General features: G+C 40.7%; 4 protein-coding genes across 11 annotated transcripts; 1 reads left to right on the top strand and 3 right to left on the bottom strand.

Moving 5' to 3' along the window:
- Positions 1-10: 10 nt before the first annotated feature.
- Positions 11-1,360, bottom strand: LOC125765854 (elongation of very long chain fatty acids protein AAEL008004-like). The gene is made up of 4 exons (XM_049431342.1): positions 1,286-1,360; positions 957-1,201; positions 692-885; positions 11-625 (listed from the first exon to the last, which is right to left on the bottom strand). The coding sequence occupies exons 2-4, from the start codon at positions 1,015-1,017 to the stop codon at positions 35-37; spliced, it is 846 nt and encodes a 281-aa protein (XP_049287299.1). The 5' UTR covers positions 1,018-1,201; positions 1,286-1,360; the 3' UTR covers positions 11-34.
- Positions 1,361-2,210: 850 nt separating this feature from the next.
- Positions 2,211-4,106, bottom strand: LOC125765856 (elongation of very long chain fatty acids protein AAEL008004-like). Its single transcript, XM_049431343.1, has 5 exons — positions 3,311-4,106; positions 2,897-3,228; positions 2,726-2,831; positions 2,479-2,615; positions 2,211-2,405 (listed from the first exon to the last, which is right to left on the bottom strand). The coding sequence occupies exons 1-5, from the start codon at positions 3,369-3,371 to the stop codon at positions 2,247-2,249; spliced, it is 795 nt and encodes a 264-aa protein (XP_049287300.1). The 5' UTR covers positions 3,372-4,106; the 3' UTR covers positions 2,211-2,246.
- Positions 4,107-5,051: 945 nt separating this feature from the next.
- On the bottom strand, positions 5,052-11,502 carry LOC125766054 (uncharacterized). Of its 3 annotated transcripts, none has more exons than XM_049431638.1 (3): positions 11,213-11,502; positions 8,388-10,260; positions 5,052-7,551 (listed from the first exon to the last, which is right to left on the bottom strand). In XM_049431638.1, exons 2-3 carry the CDS (start codon positions 8,872-8,874, stop codon positions 7,382-7,384), a joined length of 657 nt encoding a protein of 218 aa, XP_049287595.1. In that variant the 5' UTR covers positions 8,875-10,260; positions 11,213-11,502; the 3' UTR covers positions 5,052-7,381. The 3 variants fall into 3 exon arrangements, with proteins under 3 accessions (XP_049287595.1, XP_049287594.1, XP_049287592.1); XM_049431637.1 differs by having other exon boundaries at positions 5,052-7,554; positions 8,388-10,255; positions 11,213-11,501; XM_049431635.1 differs by having other exon boundaries at positions 5,052-7,554; positions 11,213-11,501.
- Positions 11,503-12,942: 1,440 nt separating this feature from the next.
- LOC125764082 (liprin-alpha-1) lies at positions 12,943-23,710 on the top strand. Of its 6 annotated transcripts, none has more exons than XM_049427923.1 (19): positions 12,943-13,983; positions 14,196-14,297; positions 14,532-14,696; positions 15,488-15,562; positions 15,630-15,701; positions 15,772-16,143; positions 16,231-16,368; positions 16,602-16,952; positions 17,022-17,392; positions 17,472-17,655; positions 17,942-18,031; positions 18,577-18,761; positions 18,912-18,959; positions 21,070-21,280; positions 21,362-21,531; positions 21,618-21,928; positions 22,009-22,328; positions 22,400-22,516; positions 22,598-23,710. In XM_049427923.1, exons 1-19 carry the CDS (start codon positions 13,735-13,737, stop codon positions 22,682-22,684), a joined length of 3,618 nt encoding a protein of 1,205 aa, XP_049283880.1. In that variant the 5' UTR covers positions 12,943-13,734; the 3' UTR covers positions 22,685-23,710. The 6 variants fall into 6 exon arrangements, with proteins under 6 accessions (XP_049283880.1, XP_049283879.1, XP_049283883.1 ...); XM_049427922.1 differs by having other exon boundaries at positions 12,944-13,983; positions 18,571-18,761; XM_049427925.1 differs by having other exon boundaries at positions 12,946-13,983; positions 16,231-16,356; positions 18,571-18,761.
- Positions 23,711-23,714: the final 4 nt, after the last annotated feature.

The raw sequence follows: 23,714 nt of genomic DNA on the forward strand, positions 1-23,714 counted from the left end.
ATTAATGAGCTTGTTTTACTATTAATCACTTTATTCAATTAACCTTTGGTCTTACATCGTATTTTGTTTTATTTTTAGCACTATTACTATCCCGCCTGTTGTACGTTTTGATATAAAAGTCTAAAAACAATCCCAGCACAACGATTGCCTGCAAAAATCCATACCACAGCCAAAATGTTGGGAAATTGCAATTACCATTGAACAAAGGACGCCCAAAATGGAACGCTAAATGTATGAACTGAACTAGCTGCAGTCTTGTAAGATATTTCTTCCACCACACGCTACTATACTGTGCACCTAACGATGTGAGAAAGTAGTAGAAATACATGATCGCATGGACCAGCGTATTCCACAGGCCGAGCAGCAAGACATGACCACCGGGAACGAATACTAGAGCACAGTAGGTCGTTACCACCATAAAGGAATGATGATACACGTGCAAAAACGACACGTGCGATTGTTTCTTGCGCAGCACGAAAAATACCGTATCGGCTAAGTCGAATAATTTGAGCCAAAAATAAGCGTAGCTAAAGTAAACTTCATCCATCCCCGCTCTGGAGCGCGTGTAGTCGATCGGTTGACAACGGAAGGAAAAATTGTCATACAACAGAAACACATTGTAGCACTTTAAAAAAGACAGAGAAAGTAATTAGTTAGAAATGTGTTGATGTCGCTTTGCGAACACACTTACAATACGCAGAAACAGCATAACATTTGCCACCATTTGAAACAGATTGTAAGCCTTTATCATGGTCAGCACATTGTACGGCTTACGATTTGCCATATGGCGAGGACCGCACCGGAGCACGAAGTATAAATAGGACACAACGATGCCTACGATGAGTACAGGTGAACCAGCCAGCGGAAGATGCGCACTACGGTCATCTAAAGGGTACCAACAACAAACGAAAAAAAAGGCTCATATTGTGCGCCATTTGCACGTGCTAACTGCTCACCTCTTCGTTCGATAAAGTAATCATTGTAGTAGTTAGTAGCAATGCTAAGCACTGTCACCATGGTGCACGACAAGATCTTCCTGAAGCAGACACGCGGGAGCTACGCTAACAAGCAGCAGATTTGTGTTCACTTCCGTCAATATTCTATCACTGTACTCAGACGATAGTTGAGGTGGAGTTTTTAAACAAATTATAACTGTCTCTCTCGCTGGGTCAGTCATATAGTTGAAGTTTCGTAAAGTTAGCTACGAAAGAGCAATAGTAAATGTTCATTTTAAAATAGTGAAGCAATGGCACATTTTTACTGAAGACGACAATACAATACCCACTTCATCGTCGGTGCACCGTTTACCATTGCCAACAGCCGTGGAGTAACTAGTATCGCGTGAACTGTTACGTAAAATTGAGCACTAATAATGAATATGGCAATTAACCTCTTGGATTTGCATCCAGTGTCCGATTGATTAAGTACTTACAACACAATTACAACATTTCATTTTTAATTGCATTGGTGTGCTGTCTCAATAAAGGCATGGTACGCAAGCAAAACGAAAAGAGGTTTTGCAGCTGTGTGTTTGTCTTTTACTTCGATAAGTGAAATTTATTTTACAAAGCCATTAGCTGGGAGTTGTAGTGATTTTTAATTAGGATAGTTTGGAAGTCGATCAAATAGCATAGACGGTGCAATGCACGATTCAAATCCATGTCCGATCTGGGTTCAAATCTCGATTGGAGCATGACTTTAATTTGCTAAGTTTTGTATTCTGTTATATTCTCTGCTTTTATAAAATAGTTTGCATAATAACTCGATCACCAATTAACAAATCTAATCGGGTTTTCTGGTTTTACGAAAATAAAAATATCTTTTCAATAAATTTTCTCATTATATTTTCCCATTAGAAATAAATATGTTCCACAATGTCCGTTTACAAAAACTTCACAGAAATAAGATAGATTTATTTGTTTCTGAAACAAAACATACATGATTCTACATATGCAATGCACCTGCAATTGTTACTTGCAATTTATTCTTTGTATATGGTATATTCTTAATTTCTCTTTTAGATTTAAAATTATGCGAGTTAAGTAGAAATAAACACCATTTCGTTATTTTGTTTTTTTTATTTAATTTTTTGTACTTTTCTACATCGCTTCATGCTCTGTATAGCATGTTTAATATTATACTACACAGATTACAATAAAATTGTCATGTAACAAATATTTTATAGTTAACACTAAAAAAATAAGAGTTACTTTTTGCTTGTTTGTATATTATTCGTAAAGCAAATTTTATTTCTTTTTAATGTACGCTTTAACATAAAAGTCTGCAAACAATGTGAACATAAACATATTTTGTGTTAAACCAATAAAGAGAAGAATATTAGGAAAATCACAGTATCCTCCCACTAAAGGCACTCCAAAATGTAGCATCAATATGGCGAACTGAATCTGTGAAGATGGAAATGAAAATGGAAAATTACAATTTACGAATAAAACCCCGCCATTAGAAAATAGATTTTACCAGCTGTACTTGGGTGATGTAACGTTTCCACCATAATGAATTTTTCAATTCCGGTTTAAAGGAAGTAAGAAAATAGTAAAAATACATAATAACATGCACGAAGCTATTGATCAATCCTAAAAGTGTTGCGTGACTTCCTGTAAGAAAGAAGATGTAAAAGAATAATATCGTAAAAGGCAACGTAATTGGAGAGAAAAAAACTTTAATATGAAAATAACAAAACAGTTGAAAAGATGTAAATACTTACCGGCTAAAAATTTAGTAAATACATAGGTAGCGACTACCATTCCTGCATGATGATAGGTGTGAAGAAATGTGATCTGATTGTACTTTTTTCGCAGTATAAAAAATACCTAGACAAGACATGGAAAGATTTTTAAATATATGATCAATTGTTTGCAAATAGAAAGACACTTACCGTATCTAGAAGATCAATAATTTTAGAAATAAAATAAAGATAAGTTACAAATATGAGTTTACGCCTCGATGGATTGTCTTTCTGATTGATCGTTTCGCAACTCCAACTATAGTCAGGATCAAAGTAAGAGTTTAAACCACCAACGATGCCAATGTACAGGTTCAACAAGATCTGTATGAAATTGTACAAATTCATAACCGTTGTTAGATCAACTGGTTTTCTGTGGTTCATCAACCGACGACCCCAATCGTTGACGAACTTTAGGTACAGCACAATAATTGCTACGATCGGCCATGGTGATCCTAGCAGAGGATAATGTTCGACTCGGGGATCTATGAGTTGAAACAAAATGGAAACTTTTATTAGGTGCAACTAATAACAAACGATCGAGATCGATCGATCGACACTACATGCCTTTGTATTCGTTGAAAAAGTAATTGAACGTTTCGTAAATATTACGCAACACTAACGCCATCTCGGTGAGAAATGTGAAACACGTTTGTTGTTTAAGTAATCCAAAATATTAGTGAATTGTCTCCAATGTCTGCCGCGATAATACGTTTGATTGCAGCTGTTTTGTTTATGACATCAACACAATACAAACTCCCATACGAATGGCAGAAGTTCGCTTTGTTTCACAAGAATTAAGCCAACGCATGGAAGAGTTTAATCATATTTATCACCGGAATAATTTTGCACATTTTCGCAAATTATCTGAAATCAAAACTGTAACGACACAAACTACCTTATCGCGATCCCTAACTATGAAACGATCGAATGTTCGAATACGAATGGATCGTCAGTGTACGCGCAGCGTTTCCAACCACTAGACGGAAAAATGACCAACAAAATGTTAAATCGAACCCATTAAACCTCTTCGCATTGGTTCGACCACGTTCAGCTGGTGGGCCGTAGTCTGTGTTTCAACCGATCTGCATATAATGCATAAATTACTAGGTATCGGTTTGGTCTCACAATTCCAAACAGTGTGTTAGCACACACGGGCCACTTGAATAGCAATAGGTACAAATACATACAGTATATACGATTGTTAGTAAGTTGGTGGCAATAGCCACACAAAGCCTGACCGCCACACTGTTAGCAATCACTCAGGAACGCAAATCACCTTATTGGGTTAAATAAATACGCAAATTTAGAGACCAGCGAACGCGAACCCACCTAATACAAAACTGTTTTTCAATTGAGAGCGCGGGGTTTTGTTTGAAATGAGATAGAGTGAACTTTTAACTTTCCATTCCATGCCACATTCTTTTGTTTGACACAATTGTATATGGTTCACCGTACTTAGTTTCATAGTGTGTTTTTTTTTTGAGAATGTTTCGGCTTTAGAGAAATAAGGGATATAAAATATTTGGTGCTCTAAAAATACTTTGCTCATGAGGAAATTGATACGACGCTTCTCACAGAGATACCATCCCTGTACCTGTGTGTCTAAACAGCTGGAACTTGAGCAAACCAAACCTCGTTGTGTTGAGAAGAGGAAGAATAGGCAGTTGTGAGGATACGTTTATCCTTCTATAAGACAAGAAACTTCCAAACTATAACTCCGCACAAAGGATTGAGAATTTCACTGGGAAACGCACGAATTCTTTACTCAAGATATAGTGGGGGTAATACTACAGCGATTGCATGATCTCCTCAAATAGAAAAGACAGTAAATATAGGGCGCATGCTGAATCAAAAGATCCGGTGGTGGTCGTTTCAATGAATAGAAATTCTTGTTGAGGATCGCTGACTAATATCTGAAGATCGCTTCACAGCTGACATATTAGCTTCTAATGTACTTTTAAGGTACTTCTCGGATATCTTTGAACAACCCTCCAAGAATTGATCGTTTCCCAGACAAAATTACTGAGGATCAATGAGAAAAAGACAAAATTTCTCTCTGTCGAAGACTTTGATCTCTCTTTGAAGACTTAGTAGAAGACGAAGATCACGAAGTCTTCTGCTAGGGTTAGTTGTTCTACCTTGGCATGGTCACCAGAATTTCGGATAACAACTTTTCATAATCATAATGTCCAACCAATTATTTAAAAAAAGGTGAAAAAGTTTGTGAAGTGTGAAAAAAGTGAAAAAAGTGAAAAAGAATTGAATATTAGAATATTGAAATGTTAAACAGAATAAAACACATCCATAGTAACACAATTTAGTGTCTTTATTCCCAAATCTAATTCGCACACGTGCTAGCTGCTGCTTCTGGTGTATTACAGTATATGTTGTTCGCGTTGGTTTGTTTTACTAACTTCTTTCATTGTTTCTGCTTTTAACCACATGTATATACAATCAGTTTGTTGTTGGTTTGTTTTAACACAATTTCAGCGATACTGATCGAATCTTAGATATGACGCCAGCTTTTATTTACTTTTTGTTTTTTTGGTATGTCCTTTTTGGGGATTTAAAACTGTGACACTCCGTTGGCCGTCTCGGTTATTCTAATGATGTTATTTTTTTTTCAACAAAAGAAAAAACAATCTTTTACTGCACAATATTAACACTCACGTCACGGTTAGCATTTATTTAAAAACTAATTTAGCTATTTTAATTTGGTTACGTTTAATTTTCATCTTTTTTTTTTTTGTTGGTTTACTTTCTTTTTAAAGCGCCTGATGTCTCTCGGCTCACATTATAGTTATGCATGTGTGTGTGTGTATAAAACGGCAACATTCACCAAAGTATTCGCAATTGTCGTATCGGTTTTGTTTAAACTGTATGTGGCTATAACAGTGGCTACATTTCGTTATCATATTAAGTTATTAGTTTAATCAGATTTGTCTGCGAATCACTTCAGACGGTCAACACCTTTTTTTTTGTTGTTGGTTTTTGTTCAATTCTAACAGGCGGGATCTAGTTCAGTTTCGTGTTTCTTTTTTTTTGTTTGTTTGTTTGCAATATCAATACACTTTGAAAGTTTTGCTTCTTTTCTTCCCTCGATTGAAACTAATGCTGCAAGCACTATCGCTACTCTAATGCTCACACTTGACTCATTTCTTGTGGTAACACAAAAGCTTTAATTATTACATCCGTTTGCAAATAATCTGCTTTGCCAGCTATTGTTATCAATGTGCTTGATATTTTTTTTTTCGCATACACTTGTTAACTTTGCTCACTACAACTTGATTGTTTCAATTGGCAGTTAATATTGTTTTGATAAATCTTCATATTCATTTGAAATCCGTGTTCAAACATGATGTCGACATCTTGTTCTCAATGGTACCATACACTGCACTTGGAAATATTGCCTAGAGTGTTTCTTTAAACCATTCGTTTCACTGCAGTCAACAGTGGGTTGGAGATAAATATCTAAAATAATTGAAAACACATCGAAGATTATGTGTTGCCGTCTTGCTGTAAATATGTGATTCGTATAAGAAGACGTAATAAAAAAAAACAAAAACAAAAATAAAAATCGTTAGAACTTTGCTCGAGCACGTCCGATCTTTGCTCATTGCGATCGCTAACAAAAGAAAACATAATGTGTTACCGGAAGCAAAGGTGTATAATTATAAACTTTCTTTACTTAAAATAGAATATTTTCTACTGCTATTAGATACTTGATTATATGTTATAACATACTTTGTAAAAAAAATCCATCGCACTAGAACGATTAAAATTATTGAAGTAAACAAACATGAGCTGGTTTTTATTTGAATTTCAGTTAAAAACTGCATATTTATCACTTAGTATGTACGTAACAGACTTATAACTGGATGATAGCATTTGATTACAGACGGTTAGATTGTTCAAACCAACAAGAATCAAACGCCGAACCCATACCTTTTTGCATATGCGTAAGCTCTTCTACGAGGAAGGTTTGTGTTGGTTTGTTAATAACGTATTATCTACTCAATTGGTTTTTAGCATCACGGGAATGCACGGGATACGGAAAAAAGCTATAGTTTGACAAACCTTTGTCGTCCCTGTTGATCTACTATAATATATCACTGTCGTACAAATTGGTCATTTTATTCGCATTGTAACTTCAGCTGAATGTCGATTGCACTTTTATACTGTCATTCGTAGCACATTAAACCAACACATCTTACATGCTTACAAACTAACAAAAAAAAAGATCCAATCCTATTTACCGAGTATTTTTTTTTCTTTGCTTCGTTTCCTCTAAGCTACACACTTTTCAGATCTGTAAGATATTATGTAAAAAATACTACTTTACTGTCCGGGTTTTTTTTGCATTAATCCTAAGGCAGATTGTTTTCCAATCAAACAGTGTAGAGAAAACAAAACAAATGGTTAATGTCGGGGAGCGGCGATGGAACGTATTGGTAATAGGTCTTGATTTCGGTGGGATTAACATGCACCTTTATTTTGGGATTTAAGCTACATATAATTTATAAAACTAAAAACAAATGATAACCGATTTGGATGTCGTTCAAAACAATACTCATGTTTAGGCAATTGTGGAAAAATCTTATGTTTTTCGCGTTTTCTGGTGACATTATGCGCACGTTATTTCGTATCGTCTTCACCCTCCGACGAGCTGCGTATCGTGTTGTATGATGAATTTCGACTTTTCAGCATACGCAGAAAGCTTCCTACCGCGAAGATGGTTCGACGATGTCGATGAAAGATTCCTTGGTACAGTGCATCTCTTAGTGCCTTACGGTCGTCGACTACTTCTACTTTTGGGTTTGGGTTGGTGAAGATTTGTTTAATGAGCAATTATTAGCACACAATGAGCGTGATGCCCTCACCGGTGGGGCATGTAGGAATGTAAGGAAAAAGAGAAGTAAAAAAAAACATTAGTTTTTTCGTCGAACGTCGATATGTACAACAGTTATAGTATTAAATAAAAAAAGCGCGTGGTTAACAGAATAATATCAACAATTTATGAGTCAGGTACATCAGAGGATCGTCTTACTGTTAGACAAAGCCCGAATTTTGAATTTTTAAATAAAAATTACATCTTCTACATTCCATATACAGGTAATTCCCAATATACAAGGTATCTCTTGGGAATAAAAAAAGTTCAATAACAGAGAAGGAACTTCTCCTAGAAACTAAATTCCACCTAGATTCGACATACGAGGAAATTCGAGATACGCGATTTTTTGTGAATCTCCTCGATTCGCTATAATAGTGTATCTCGGCAGCTACCTGTATGTCGAATAAAATTATGTTTTTTGTTATAAAATAGCAGAGCTATTCAATTCCGCGCCAGGTACCATGTATTTCGGGGACTTCCTGTACAACTCTTCAATTGGTACCATTTTTTTTGTAATTAAATCAACAAATTTTATCTGTTTAGCTTCAACTGTAAGCTTATTTCATTTAAAATATTTTCAATTTCTACATAAATGCAAATTGTTGCAATTTTCAACAAATTAATCTTTCGATGGAGACGCCTGGTGTTTTAGTACTCAGGGAGCGTCTCTTACGGATAAAAAATAAAAAACAAATAAAACCTTCTTTTTTTCTTATAACTCTTATTGCGTATCGTTAGTAAATATAATACCTGTTGCGGCAGGTGATTTGGGGGAGCCAATTTCATCGCTAAACGTTCGTTCCTTCAGTTTGCGATGTTTCATGATGATAGCTGCAGTAGTGGTAACAACAGTGCCCGCACTAGTAGCACCAGCACCGGTACTGGTTGATGCTGCGTTGATCAAATCAGCCGGTAGGGCAATGTCGCGTATATTAGCTGTATCTACTAAATTTAACTTCATGCTTCTCTTCACCAGATCCGTATCGGTCGCATCGTGGCTGTACGAACCGGCGGACGTGCAGGGTTCCTGCAGTGTTTCTGGCACGTTCGCCACCGTACCGGGTGCCACCGGTACGATCAACTCCAAGCTACCCGTATCGCGATCTGCTGTCGATGAGATGATTGGCCTGAGCGAGATATCTAGATCAATCGATTTTTGGCTAACCGCACTTTGCGATACTATTACACGATTATCACAGACCTGTCTATCCGATTCTACATCCATAATTGAAACCATGCTATACCGATCTCCTGAGCGAATGGTGTACTAAACGCACAATGTACTATCACACATCGACCACCACAAAAACGCACAAACACACACACACCCGTCCAAAGCAAAATATCAGCCGTCAGAAATGCTCGAGTTTACTAACGCCACTAACAGGGCAGGACATGTTTTTTTGTTGATGTTGTTGTGTTGTATATTGCCGGAAGCCACGGAACAATCACGGTGGTCGCGCCTCACTACGGTAGCAATCGCGCGTTACAGAACCGTACGCACTACTTTCGTCGAACATTAAGTCAGGAATTTTAAGAAAATTATTACTCTCACTATTATTGTTTCTCACATTTCTTTCACACGGCACCGCACTGGAACTGCATTGCGTGTTTGTTTGTTCGTTATTGTTTGTCTCAGCCTGTGCATCGGACAAACGGTTCGGGGCGTACTGTACGCCCGCTTTCATATCACCACCCACGGTGTTACCGGTAAAGTCTGTAAGAATGATTTGTGGTCCTGTTTGCGATGTCTCGGATACATTACTTGGTTCCAGCTTGAATTTGTACAGTTGATCAAGCAGTACGTTGTTTTCGTTACGATCCTCTACGTTAATTATTCCAATGGAGGATTTATTCATACTATACGATCTTTGTTTTGTGTTGACTTTTTTTAACCCCTTTTCGAGGGAGGGGGAAATATTTGTTTTCCACTTTTTTAACACCTTCAAATACTTATAGTTTTTTTTTTACGTCTAGAAAACGTCTTTTGGAAAGCACCACTGGGTTAGGTAGGTTGATGTGCTGAACAAAACTTTTTTTCTTTTTTTTTGAATAATATTGTCTGTTTATTATACTGACAGAAAAAAAAACTGGAAGTGTACGGTGTATAAGCTATTCAGCCTTGTTTCCGATCTATCCTGGTCACACTGAGAAACACTAATGAAGTTCCAACGCGCGTACTACACGACCAACAGGATGGGTTTTTCGACGATTCTGCTCCTAGAGCCACATTCGATGCACGTTGGCTACATACCGACTGCACTCGACTGCACATGCAGCATTAGCAGGCACGTTGCAACGTGCACATCGAAGATCACCATCGTTCTACCGCATAACAACACCAGCTTTACACGCGTGGTCAGAAGGCGACTTTTTTGTGGGTTTAAAAATGATCGGCAAATTGTAAAAAAAATAAAACTGTTCAGAAGCTTCTTAAACACCTTTTACTACATACTCCATGTTTTTTTATGCACTTCTCTACACTACACAGTACAGTTTGCGTCACATTGAAAATAGTGGTTCTGGAATTAGTGCAGTTGAAAGGCTTCCACAGAAACGTGGTTGTTGTGGTTTAGTTCCTCTGCTTCCCTCACATTCCCATTCTGAGCAACGGCAATCTATACTGAAAGATAAAATAAAAAAAGACAGATAACAATAACACAATTTTGAGACTTTTTTGCGTTTTACGAGCAATTAAAATAGTAAAAAAATATATTTCATTGACTTTAAATTAAGTAACTTTTTTTTATTCTCTTTTTCCTCGGAAAACATTCAGCAATCTTCAAAGCTTATTCTTAACCCAACCGAACTAATTACAAGCCAAATTTCGTTCAGGCAAATGTTGTTTTGCACCATAACTTTAAAGGCAGCTTAACGTTCAATTAAATTGGTTAATGAAAAGGAACGAAGCGTATCCGGTGATGAGTGGGAAATTGAAACGCTGTCATCAGATATTTGATTTGAAGAAAATTGATGATTGCGTGCCATTTATCACATTAATAAATGATAGTTACAAGGGCGGATAAAGTAATAATTTATTTAAATAAAAGTTTTTATAATTACAAAACTAAAGAATAATAAGACACGATAAGATATGATTTATATTAACGATTGCCCTTGTGGAAAATTTTGGAAAAACTAATTCCACCTTAAGGTACAGGGGGTAAAAGGGTGGCTCAAACAATACAATCACTACGGGCAGTACGTTGTAATCTGCGTTTTTTTTTCAATTGTTACACTATTACGATAGATATTTGGGGTTTCATTCATTTGTTTTTCTGCACTGCCACAAATCAATATTTCCCTACATATGAGTTCGACCTGTTATCAACAGTTCCGTTAAGACAAATACCATTAACGCATTACATACAAATAAAAGACACTAACCGTGCCATGGATTCCAAAGTAATCATTGCGCAACTACTACAGGTGATAGAGAGCTTATTCCTGTGATACGTAATTATCCGATACCGATTGGAATGTAGGTGAACGGTAATGATAATGATGGTATATACATAAAATAAGGAGGTCAGATTAACTAATCAGCGACAAAAAACCAGGACAAAACAACTCACCGTTTGCTGATGCTGATAATTCAATAATTCGCTCCGAATATTTCGAGCTTTACACGACACACGCATAATGCGACTGTAAGTTATGGCCAACTTAAACATCACACAATTGCGATTAACAGAACAAAGTTTTCTTTAATCCACCATCGGCCAACGCTTCACAACACGCACCGGATTACACATGATACGAAACGAGTAGATTTAAGCTTATAGTTTTCGACTTTTTTGACTAGCACGTGGATATTGACCGGTTTGTATCCTTTCTTGTAATGTATTTGGTAGATGAAATTTAGTGCAAATCCATGTTTTTCCACAATAGAAGACCGCTTGCTACCAATACAGTCGCGTGTACGGTTTGAAGCATGCGCATGAACCCATTCTCTTTCCCACGTTCACAAAACCATACAAAACTTTAACCAAAACACTCATACTTACAAATGGTTTTACATTTCAGTAAAAATTTCCATCTCCTTGTAAAGGCAACATGCACACTCACACAAACGATGTTACCGGTATACATGCGAATTTCTATCATCTACATATGTATGTGTTCATACCTGTTGAAGGACATTCGAAATGGGTGTCCTTTTTTGTTTAATTTAAAGTTCGGAAGATTCTTTCATTATGCAAAATAATTCATTAAACTATACGGGACACGTAACTTTAATTACAATTAAAATAGAAAAAAGGTTTCCCGTGAACTGAGCACCACGTGCTCTGATCGTTCTCGATCGAGATGCACTTCAAGAAGAAAAGTGTGCAGTGCCCACGTGACGGAAGTGTTCATTTCTTCAGCGAAGTGTTAAGGATGAACCCTTATCGCTAAAATCGGTTTATATTTTTGACTGTTTGCTAAACGAATTTGAACTAATTTAACATACAGTGATGAATGCTCAACGATTCTATTGAATTCGATCTCCCAAATTATGGATAAATGAAAGAAATATATTTATTTCTGCCGGCTAACAACGCATTTCGCGATCCTCGCCAGTAATTCAGCTGCCTGGTAAAGAGCTAAAGCAGCAGTTGAAAAAGGGCTGGATGATTTCGTAGTTGGAGGAGTTTGTTGAGCCTTCCTGTACTATTTTATGTTGAAGATAGCATGTACCTCTAGGACCTATACGGACCTATAAAATTTTCAATTTATCAGATTCCTAAACTTACTTTATCAGTTCTTAACCATTGATCAAACGATGATACGGAAAGTCAATAAAATGAACTCAATTGTTTTACATAGATAAAAGCTACCAACACATTCACAGATGCAATACATATGCAATCTATTTACCGTGATGTAGTAAATAACACCGAGTTTACAGCATCACATTCAAAGTTGACATTACAGGGTTGCTCGGGGAAAATAACATCTGGTGAGGACTCGTGCAAAATAGCACATTTCGTATTTGAATTTTCATTTATCGTGTAGAACTTCTTTGTGATCGAAATTGGAGGGAAATACGAATTGAAAAGCGAATTGAATTTACGGTGTACCACGGGGACACGTGTAGGCAGGTTTGTTCACTACGTGTATGCTGATTAAGAGTGCCTATCGGGCTCCTTCAACTTTCTGTTTTTGATTAAACACTGAATCGTGCAACCGCTTCCTCTGAATGTTTGAATAGTTTTTACAAAAATATTTTGTAAATAAATTTAAATTATTCCATAAATTCATCAAAAGGCTTCTTGACTGATGTGTCCTCCTTCGGAATCGTGAACATGGACACTTCAACCTGGGCTCATAGTCTACCGAGCTACGAAATGACAGCTGACAAATGAGGAAAAAAGATTGAGAAAAAAAGAAAAGAATTTACAAAACACAAAAAGCAAGAAAGGTGTGTCTCTTCTGTGAACAGTGAAATTTTGTGATTACAGAAATCTTGTTCAATCGTGTGCACGCATTCCAAATCCGAATTACATAATGGCTGTCCAGTGTAGCGTGCATTCGTTACGGTGTAAAGTTTAAGCGCGTGGGTCGTGAGCTGCAGGAGGCTGCTGGGAAACGTCGGCAGGGGGAACCTTTGCACGACGGGACGGGATACCCCTATCGGTGTGGCGGAAACGAGGGGGGAATTGATCCGCCGTCGACGTTGCTCTGGTCTGCCGCTGCTGCACGGCAACGCGACCATTGGCCCCGCACCCCGCCTCGCGTTATCGCGTTTCCCGTCGTGCCGATATCGTTCTACCTCTGCTGCACCGAACGTCTTCCCTCCCACCCCGCATCCGGCTCTAACCTGTGTGGCTTACCCGCACACCCCCCCAAAAGTGTTACCGTAACGTGGTGTTGTGTGGTGTCCGCCGCTTCCGCCCCACGCACGCACGCACGCAGGCACGCATCCCGTGTTTTGCTGCCCGGTTCTGAAAAGAGAGCGAAAGTGTTGGGAGTGCGCGTCACAAGAGAGAGTGCGAAAGTGAGAGAGCGTGCACCAGCAGCAGTAGCAGCAGCAGCAGGCTCCAAAGATCCGGAAGAAGAAATTTTGTTTTGGGAGCTCTGGTAAACCGAAGAAGAAAAAAAAATATAGTGCAAAATGTGGAACATGATGTGCGACGTGATGCCGACCATCTCGGAGGACACCATCTCCCAGCGGTCGTCCCAGTTCAGCGGCGAGGATGCCAACTTCGAGCAGCTGATGGTTTCGATGCTGGACGAGCGGGACAAGCTGATGGACAGCTTGCGCGAAACCCAGCAGCGGATGGCGGACATGGAGATGAAAATCCAGGAGGTGGAAAAGGAACGGGACAGTCTACATCGACAGATTGCGGCCAATTTACCACAGGTGTGCATCTGGTCGCGAATAAGTGGGCATTATGGCGACATACACCAGTTCGTCCTGCCTACGCACCATTCGCTCGCTTCGCTTGCTGTACCTTCTCGCCCGTCCCACGTACACAGCAGCAGCAGCAGCATACCGTGCGAATTGGGACGGTAGGGACATTGTACTTTGCTGGATTATGATACATTCTTTCTTCCTTCCATCCACCGGTACAGGAATTCTCGACACTAACCAAAGAGCTAACGCAGGCCCGCGAGACGCTGCTCGAACGAGACGAGGAAATCGGAGAGCTGAAGGCGGAACGAAACAATACCAGGGTAAGCGGGTCGAGGTCAAAGAGCACAAAGATGCAGCAAGATGCCAAGATGTGTTTGCCCTGGCACGGTGGCACGTCCGAATGGCGCCGACCATATCGATAAACGCCGTTGACCTGCAGCAGCAGCAAACACTATCATCATCATCATCATCGCCAACACCAACATCATTATGTGCGGTTTGCACTTATTGAGTGCTTATATTTTTTGTCTCTGTTTCATGGTGCCGCTGCATAGCTCCTGCTGGAACATCTCGAGTGTCTGGTGTCCCGGCACGAGCGTTCGTTACGCATGACGGTGGTGAAACGGCAGGCGGCGTCCCAGAGCGGTGTATCAAGCGAGGTGGAGGTGTTGAAGGCCCTTAAAAGTTTGTTCGAGCACCACAAGGCGTTGGATGAGAAGGTAACGCGAATAGCAACCAGCACACCGTAGTGGCTAGCCGGTATGGCAAGCCCACGCTCGAGCCCATCGTTCGCCCACCGTCCTCCTACCCGATGCCCTTTCCCAATTTAAGTTCCCCCCGCCCCGGTCGATGGGGTCGATGTATTTGTGATGATGAAGGTGGTGGTGGTGGTGGTCGTGGTGGTCATGGGTGAAGTGAAGAGACGCAGAACGAATGATTAATCGTGAGTGCGTACCCGAGTGCGTGTGTGCATATAACTTTTTTTTTTCTTTTGTGGTGTCTGTGATGCGCGGATTGTTATCATCGGATGTGGATGTAGCTATTAGGCAAGATCGGCCCCTCCTACACGTTCCTCCGCACGATGCTTATGATTTGCATTTAGATCGATCGATCGGAAATCGGACAGCACCCATTTGCTGAAGATTCCCTTACGATAAGACTCGTTCGTTTACATTAGTTGAATTTTTGTTAATAGAGTGGGCGCTTGTGTTAATTGTGACTAACCGGTGAAGCTAAACCCGAACCATATTTGCCACCATTGATTCATCACAATTTGTGCTTCATTGCTGCGAAAAACAATATTTAATCAAAAATAGTGACAATATGTATTTATGTGTTGTTTTGTACCAGGAAAAAGGAATGACCAAAAATTTATCGTCTTGCTTTTAAGTGTTCCTTAAAACCGAAGAATTTATTTAACACAAATCAACAATGTGAACCTAACTTGCGACAAAACGATGCAAAGGTGGTTAAGCTGTGCAGTAACATTTTGTCCTTTTGCGAATTTTAGGTTCGAGAACGGCTCCGAATATCGTTAGAGAAAAACAATGAGCTGGAAGAGGAACTCAACCAAACCAAAGAGGAGGTGAGTAGCATTAGTGATATGTTTGGTGCATTTTTTTAAATTAAAATCCTATTATTATGTATTTCAGCTTCAACAATACAAGTCAGGTGTATTGTCTAACCAATCGGACCCCTCGTTGGACAGTAGCAGTGAAAAGAAGGTAAATAAAAACAAACCAAATCAAATTTTTCCTATTTTGAATTTACTCCAACTAATCTGCATCTTTGCAGGACGCGCTAAAGAATGGTGAAGCCGGAGAAATGATCGACTATAGTGCGAAAACGCACGAACTACAAACGATCATTGAGAAGCAAACGGCCGAACTGTCCCAGTGGCAACGGCGCGTCTCCGATCTGAATACCAAGATCAACGAGATGGAGGACAACATGTGCAAGCTGCAGAAGGAGTATACCAAATCGCAAGAAGCGTGCGTGAAGCTGCAACGTGATCTGCGCGAAAACGTTGCACAGAAAGAGGACCAAGAGGAGCGGATTGCAACGCTCGAAAAGCGCTATCTGAATGCGCAGCGCGAATCAACCTCACTGCATGACCTGAACGAGAAGCTTGAACAGGAATTGCGTCACAAGGAGGCTCAGCTTAAGGTAAGTGCCTAGTGCCCAAACCAGGGGGGGGGGGGGATGATGAGCCGTAACCCGCCTAAATGCAATCCTTTCTATTTCTTCTACCAGCTGCAAGAGGGCAAGATAGCAGCGATACAAGAAAAGCTCGAACTGTCCGAACAAAAGTTGGCCCAGTTCTCGAAATTGCCTGAAATGGAGGAACAACTTAAGGCTCGTATGGAAGCCCTAACACAGGTAGGCAAGCAGGTAGGCTAACACGAGGGAAAGATCGCGTCAAAATCTTCTTAACTCCTTCAATTTACGATAAAACCGCTCCATAGTACATCCCTGTAGAGAGAATGTTCTACGTTCATGGAACAGTTTCTCGCATGTAGTTTGCATGTTACCTCTGTACCCAATGTGTGTAACCTTCCGCTCTGGAAACATATCTTGACCACATTTTCTTCTTTCCTTTTTCGTTTCGCATAACCAAAAAAAAGGCTCAAGAGCGGCACGGTTCCGCGGAAGATCGAATAACGCGCCTCGAGAACAGTGTGGAGGAAAAGAATGCGGAAGTCATGCGTCTGAATCAAAGACTGAAAATGAACGAAGAGCACAATCAGCGACTGTCGTCGACGGTGGACAAACTGCTTGCCGAGTCGAACGATCGATTGCAAGTCCATTTGAAGGAACGCATGACAGCGCTGGAGGAGAAAAATACGCTCACGCAGGAGCTCGACAAGGCGCGCAAATACGCCGAAGAGCTGTGCCAGGAGAAATCGGATATGCTCAAGGAAATCGCAAAGAACCGGCTAGAAATGGAAACATTCAAGCGTCAAATTTTGCAACAGGTTTGTACAAATGCCGATCTATTTCACCAGCGGAAACGAAATAACCGTCTGTGTATATCGTTCGTTTAGGAAATTGCGTACAATATCCAGCAAACCGAAGCACTAACCAGAAGCTTATCACCAAACGCGGTCGGCAATGCCTCTGCCAACAGTGGATTTTCACGCAGCGGCTCGGCCACATTCAGCACGCACAGCTTGCGGCGAAACAAGTCGACACTCGAGGAGGAACACTTTAACCGCTCCATGGCGGAACAGGACTGGAACAAGCTGCAGCACATGGCCAATGCACAAGTATTTGACGGAGGCGTTCTTGAGGGCGCCGATGAGGCGGACAATCTGTTCGGTACTGGCGACATTATTTCACCGACCGGACACACCGATGCACAAACCCTGGCCATCATGCTGCAGGAGCAACTTGACGCAATCAATAATGAGATCAGGTAAAATGGCGCGGTTTTGGAACAGGGTAACAAAGAAGGATAATTTAACTAAACACACACTTTCTTTGCTACATTGTAGGTTAATACAAGAGGAAAAACAGTCGACAGAAGCACGAGCAGAGGAGCTGGAATCTCGTGTCGGAAGTTTAGAGCACATGAATCTGCTGGCCCGTGGACGGTCGATGGATCGCCAAAGTCCACCGCTCAGTGGCAGCAGCACACCAAACAGTCCCAACCGTGACTATCTTCAAAAGTATCATACGGTATGTGAAAATGGTTCGCCTGTCGATGAATGGTCGTTTTAAGCCAGTTTTCGTTTTTACTAAATTGATCAATTTTTCACTTGTGTTCGATTAGTAATGTACCACAACAGAATATCTACTGAAAAATTAGCTTATCTTTCGGCCATTGTTGGCAATGTGCTATCAAAAAGAGAAAGGGAAAATAACGTATTGAATTGTTCTGTTAGCGTAATTTGAATAATAGCGTGTTTGTTTTTTTTATGTTTCGTTCCAACTGTTCTATCTACTCGTCTGCTTATCGTTACAGGCGCCAGCGTCGATGTCGCCAGCGCATTTGCATCAATACGTTACCACTTTGAATCAAGTTCCGTTGTCCGAATCGTTACCCTCTAGCCAAGTGAGTGGTTCCGGAGTTGAAAGAGACCTATTTCGAACTTGCTTTCGCTTACCGAAACTGAAAAGGGAATTTAACTTTATTTATTTCTTTTCTTTTCGATTCAAAATTGGCAATCCCTTTTTGTGTGCGCGAATTTAATGCTTAGTATTTTATGATATTTCTTTCTTGTTTTCTATAAGTCTTATTTTTTTTCTTTCTATCCGCTTCGATGTTGTTTGTTACAATGCGTTAATTGTTTCCCGGATGGGAGGGAATTGTGTAGAAGCTTGTTGATGTGTCTACCGAAATTTAGTGGATTCCCGTACTGTGTTTATTTATTAACTTTTGTTTCGAAAGATAATTATTGAATGCAAATGATTTCATTTTGTTTCGTTATTTGTACGTTCCAGTAACGATCAATGGTGCTTAATTTTTTGTAATAATGAAATTGACCAAACTATAACTTAGTATGTGCAAAACCAAAAAAAACAAAACAAAAAAGCTTTCAACTCTCGTTGTGCGTGTTTCAAAATTTGCTAATGGATGTTACTTTCGCATAGGTACAGCTGGCGCATCTTCAGTCGGATATGCAGCATGACGATATGGGAAATGCAGACCACGATATGTCGGCGGGCGGTCTTGGCGGAGGCGATACCAGTTCCGGCGGAACAATATCACCGGCCACCGCACGCACAATGCGGCTGGAACGTTTCGCACTCGCACTAGCCCACAGCCAAGAAGAGCTGAAACGGTAAGCAAAATAGCTGAAAATAGATGTTTAAAAATGCTAAATATTTATTGTTCACATTTTATACGCTCACGGTGAATTGTGTGCTTTAAATGATCTCTTCCTCTACCTTTTAACTGCTGCTTCTGTCTTAACAAAAACTGCAATCGACAGGCGATCGCAAGGAGTCGTGCATGGATCGGAATTTCCAAGCGAGTCCAGGTCATTATCATTTAAGTTTTATGGTACCAAACCGTCCGTTCGTTTGCATGAACATACAAAACAGAATCGCTACAACAGTACGCTGACCAGTGCCATGCTACATACTCGTATGCAGCGCTTTCAGAACGTGTCTAGGTTGTTAACCAATCCTCCCGTTCATCATCAGCGCTTCCTTCAGACCGTTCATCAACACCATCATCGGCCACCTCATGCTCAATCTTTCGTCCGTCGTGCGCCGTACCGGGGGAGACTAAAATATCGACTTCCACCGACGACGACGGCGGCGACAACGGGCTTTGTTGCGGGGAGGGAGCGTCCGGTTGTCGTTCGCCACCAGCATTACTATCACAACCATCCATATCTTTCCAATCGATACTATTATTCACAGCCTGTTGCCGCAGTGGCAAACATATCATCCTCCTATTCACAGCGCCGACAGCCGCCGCAGCAGCAGCAACAGCAGCAGTATCAGCAGCATCCACCACGTTTTCATTTACCACATCCATCCATCTCGCTGCTGCGCAGACAGGCGGGAGATAATGTTACAACGCGCCACCATACGCGTCAATCGCTGCAAGATCAATTGCGGCATGCCAATATCTTTGACATTAATCGGCCACCTGAGCGACACATTTCATTGCCGCGCAGTAGCTACTGCAGGGATGGTGGTGGTTTGCGCCACATGCCCTCCCTGTTTGACACACGGCGAGCGCTCGAAGTTCCGCCACAAACACGGTCGGTTTTGCAGTTAAATCTCAAGCGTGAACGAGGGCACACGTTTCCACGGTTGATCTCAAACATGCCACTGATTGGGACGGCCAATGAGTCGATGATCATTATCAACAACTCTCCGTTCGCTTTGACCGATCGGAGGTTTGGCATATTGCATCACTGTACCATGTCCGATTCATATGTGTAACAGTAGAGCTTCCTGGAAGGGTCGTCCTTAGGACGATAGTTGTGGCTGACTGAAGGTGTTCCGTTGAGACTGATTTGATGCATTCTGTTTGCATCCTGGCCAGGTGTTCGAACTATGGGCGACATTGCCTCTGCAAAGCGATATATTCCTATCGATGTACAACCGTATATGATAAAAGCTTTCCATGTTAACATGTTGACCCCCTTGATTAGGATGAAATACAGGTTGATTTTAATCGTTAACATCATGCTGATGACTTTCAGGGTCTTTGCAATGGGTGGGCGGTGTAATTTTTTTTTTCGTATTCATAGGAGAGCAGCAGTGAATCCTTCCATTCTCTAACCTGTCGTTATTCGTAACACCTTTGGTGTAGAGAAATGTAAGAGATTTTTGTATTGAAGGCTTGAAAAAACGATGTAAGTCATCTACTACTTACCTTTTTAAAACATTTGTTTTCCTGCTGTGTTAGTAAAAGCGTCGGACCTAGCACATTGAAGATGCAAACGTTATTATTACTCTCACGACTTCGTACATCTCACCTATCGCTCATGAATTTAATCCTCAGTATTATCCAATGCCGTAGGATTTGGTCTTTATCTAAATTCGTGGCGTTTTTGTTATTGTCACACTTTTTTTGGCAATTACGTTGAAACAGCGCCACGCATAAGAATAAAGACCTGAAAGTTAGTGCTAGTCCAACATCAGTTACTCAGTGAAGAAAATGATGCTGGAATGTGTTGTAGAACAAACGCTAGTCACGCTTTAGGGAATGAAGGCTCTTGATCATCGTTCTCAGATGTGTTAGAATCGCATTAGTACTGCGCAACGAAGCACGGGAACAAATTAAGTAGCTGACATCAAAATTTAAGCTATAGATAAATCATTGGCATTGATGAATTTGCATCCGACTTCGTGTAAAGATGAGTGTGTAACCATCTCATCTTTACGTTAGTATTTCAATCATTAGAGCAGCTACTTGTAATATTCCTACTTAAGTAATACTCTGCTAAACCGCACCGTTATACATCTTGGTGTAATGTTTTTTTCCCCCCGCATTTATATTATATTGCGATTTGGGTCACGTAGTGTTGGTTTTATGCGATTTCAATTAATACGATAACAAATTGTTGCAATTTCCTTGAATGTTGTGAACCGCTGAACTTATCTTTTGCCGAATCACGCTCATTGCAGGAATCATTTTGTCACCAGCAACACGTACGGAATGTCTCCGCTAAACTCACGCCATGGAAGCCAGGAATCGTTGAAGCACTTAAGTATGGTTAGTTCGTTAAGTTCTCTACAAACGCCAACCGCCAGCCGGGGAGGAGATGCCGTATCGGCGGCTCAAAAGAAGAAGGGCATTAAATCCAGTTTGGGACGGTTCTTCAGTAAAAAGGAGAAGGTAAAATCGATCGTTTGCCTCCAAAGCAAGGTGGATATAAGGGAATAGTTAATTATATTTTCTAACTATTTGTCATTTCAGGTAAAGGGCGTAAAGGATTCTTCGATGCCAGACGGTTCTACTAGTATGATGTCGATGAGCGGTCTATCGCTTATTAGTGACATTGATTCTACGTATGATAATATCAGCGTATCTGGTTACAGACCACCGGGCAAATCGAATCCGATCGATTATACTCGACAAAAGAAAAAGTATGTATCAATAATCCCTTAGTTCGGATCTTTGAAACATATATCGTATCCTCATCATTCCTTTTTTGTTTCTCTCACTGTTGCAGGGAACACGATTATCGGCATGATCTGCTGGGCGAAGCGATGAAAGCTGGCACACCGTTTGCACTGTGGAACGGGCCAACAATTGTGGCTTGGCTCGAGCTGTGGGTCGGCATGCCGGCCTGGTATGTGGCGGCTTGCCGTGCCAACGTAAAATCCGGTGCCATTATGAGCGCTCTGAGCGATACGGAAATACAGCGCGAAATCGGTATCAGCAATCCACTGCACCGGCTAAAACTACGTCTTGCCATACAGGAAATGGTGTCCCTAACGTCGCCATCGGCACCGCAAACCACGCGGACAACGCTGGCATTCGGTAAGCGTACTGCAGCACATGCAGCGGCGAAATTTCAGATAAATGACCCTCTGCTTTACATTTTTTTCTCTCTCTCACAGGAGACATGAATCACGAGTGGATAGGAAACTATTGGTTGCCTAGTTTGGGTCTACCTCAGTACCGTACTACGTTCATGGAGTGTCTAGTGGACGCTCGCATGTTAGATCACCTCAACAAGAAGGACCTGCGCGGTCAGCTGAAGATGGTGGACAGCTTCCATCGGACCAGCCTGCAGTTCGGCATATCCTGCCTGAAACGGCTTAACTACGACCGTACCGCGCTGGAGGAGCGACGAAAGGCGTCCGAAAACAGTCTCAGCGATGTGCTGGTGTGGACAAACGATCGCACAATGCGATGGGTGCAGAGCGTTGGCCTTAAGGTGGGTGATGTCTCTTTTAAATGCTTTGATGCGTTACTGAGTGTTTGCTAATGACATCCTCTAACTTGCAGGAGTATGCCAACAATCTGCTAGAGTCCGGTATACACGGCGCACTGATAGCGTTAGATGAAAGCTTCGATGCTAATTCCATGGCCCTAGCTTTGCAAATTCCAACACAAAACACACAGGTAAGTGTTGAACGTGGTACACATGGGTTATACGAAAATAGTCGGTAATAACCGCATGCCGTGTGTTTGATCTCTTTTCAGGCTAGACAAATTTTAGGCACGGAATTTAACAAACTACTCGAACTGTCGACCGAACGGCGCACGGATCGAGATTCAATCAAATCTTGACATAATCCTAGTCATCCTAGTCTAAATGGATAATAAGTATGCTAATATTAATAATGATAATAATATAAAGTAATAATAATAATAATAATGATAATAACATAGCATTATTATTATGAAGTAATTGAAAATATTAATACTAATATTAATAATATAACGATAATACCTACCTACTAACAGGCGGATCACTGCGCATAGGACATGAGTATGAGAAGGCAGGGAGAGGAATAGTATTTTATCAGGAATTAAACACAAACTGCAAGTAAAGCTAAAAAAAAAAGGACATAACACGGATAGGGGCGTCGGTGAAAGTCGAATATTCAAAGCAAAGATACATACCAGCAGCATTAGCAACAAATGATTTAGTAGGCAAAAAGGGATACCGTGCAGAAAACACAGGACCGGGGAACTGGGGGGTAGAGATATAATAGAGGGAAACAATATATATATTATATATACATACATGTCAGGGCGGGCTAAAGCACGTAAGCGGCGGTACAAAAAAAAACGCTTGTATTGCATGCGCCGCAAGTCGGCGGAAGACGAGTTGGGAATGGAGCATTATCTCAACATTGCAAACCTTGTCGCCATACATTTAAGGCAATCGCACGCATCACTGGGAAAAGCAAAAGCGAAGCGGAGACACCATAGGGGAGAGAAGGGAAAATGCGGTGGCGCCAGCACAGGGATATCCCTTTCGCAGCTATGTATATGGTAGGTTTGAAAACAGACGCCCAAGTGAAAAGTATTTGTTAAAATGTGGGATGGGTGGGATATAGATTGCGTAGGAATGGGGCAGCCTCTGTGGAAGAAAGCGAGGGTACGGGGGGCTGGGTTGCGCAAAACATGCAGATACAGAATGCAGCTGTAAATGCTGCCAAAAACTTTAAAGGAACAAAACAAGAAAAAAAAACTACCGCTATTGTAAAGATATACTTATAATCCCGGCATGAAAACAGGAACAGAGCTAATGGAACAGTGAAAACAGCAAAAGAAAACCAAGAAACAAACAACAAATACAAAATGCAATGCA

This window comes from Anopheles funestus, chromosome 2RL (assembly GCF_943734845.2).
Source record: "Anopheles funestus chromosome 2RL, idAnoFuneDA-416_04, whole genome shotgun sequence".
NCBI lineage: Eukaryota > Metazoa > Arthropoda > Insecta > Diptera > Culicidae > Anopheles > Anopheles funestus.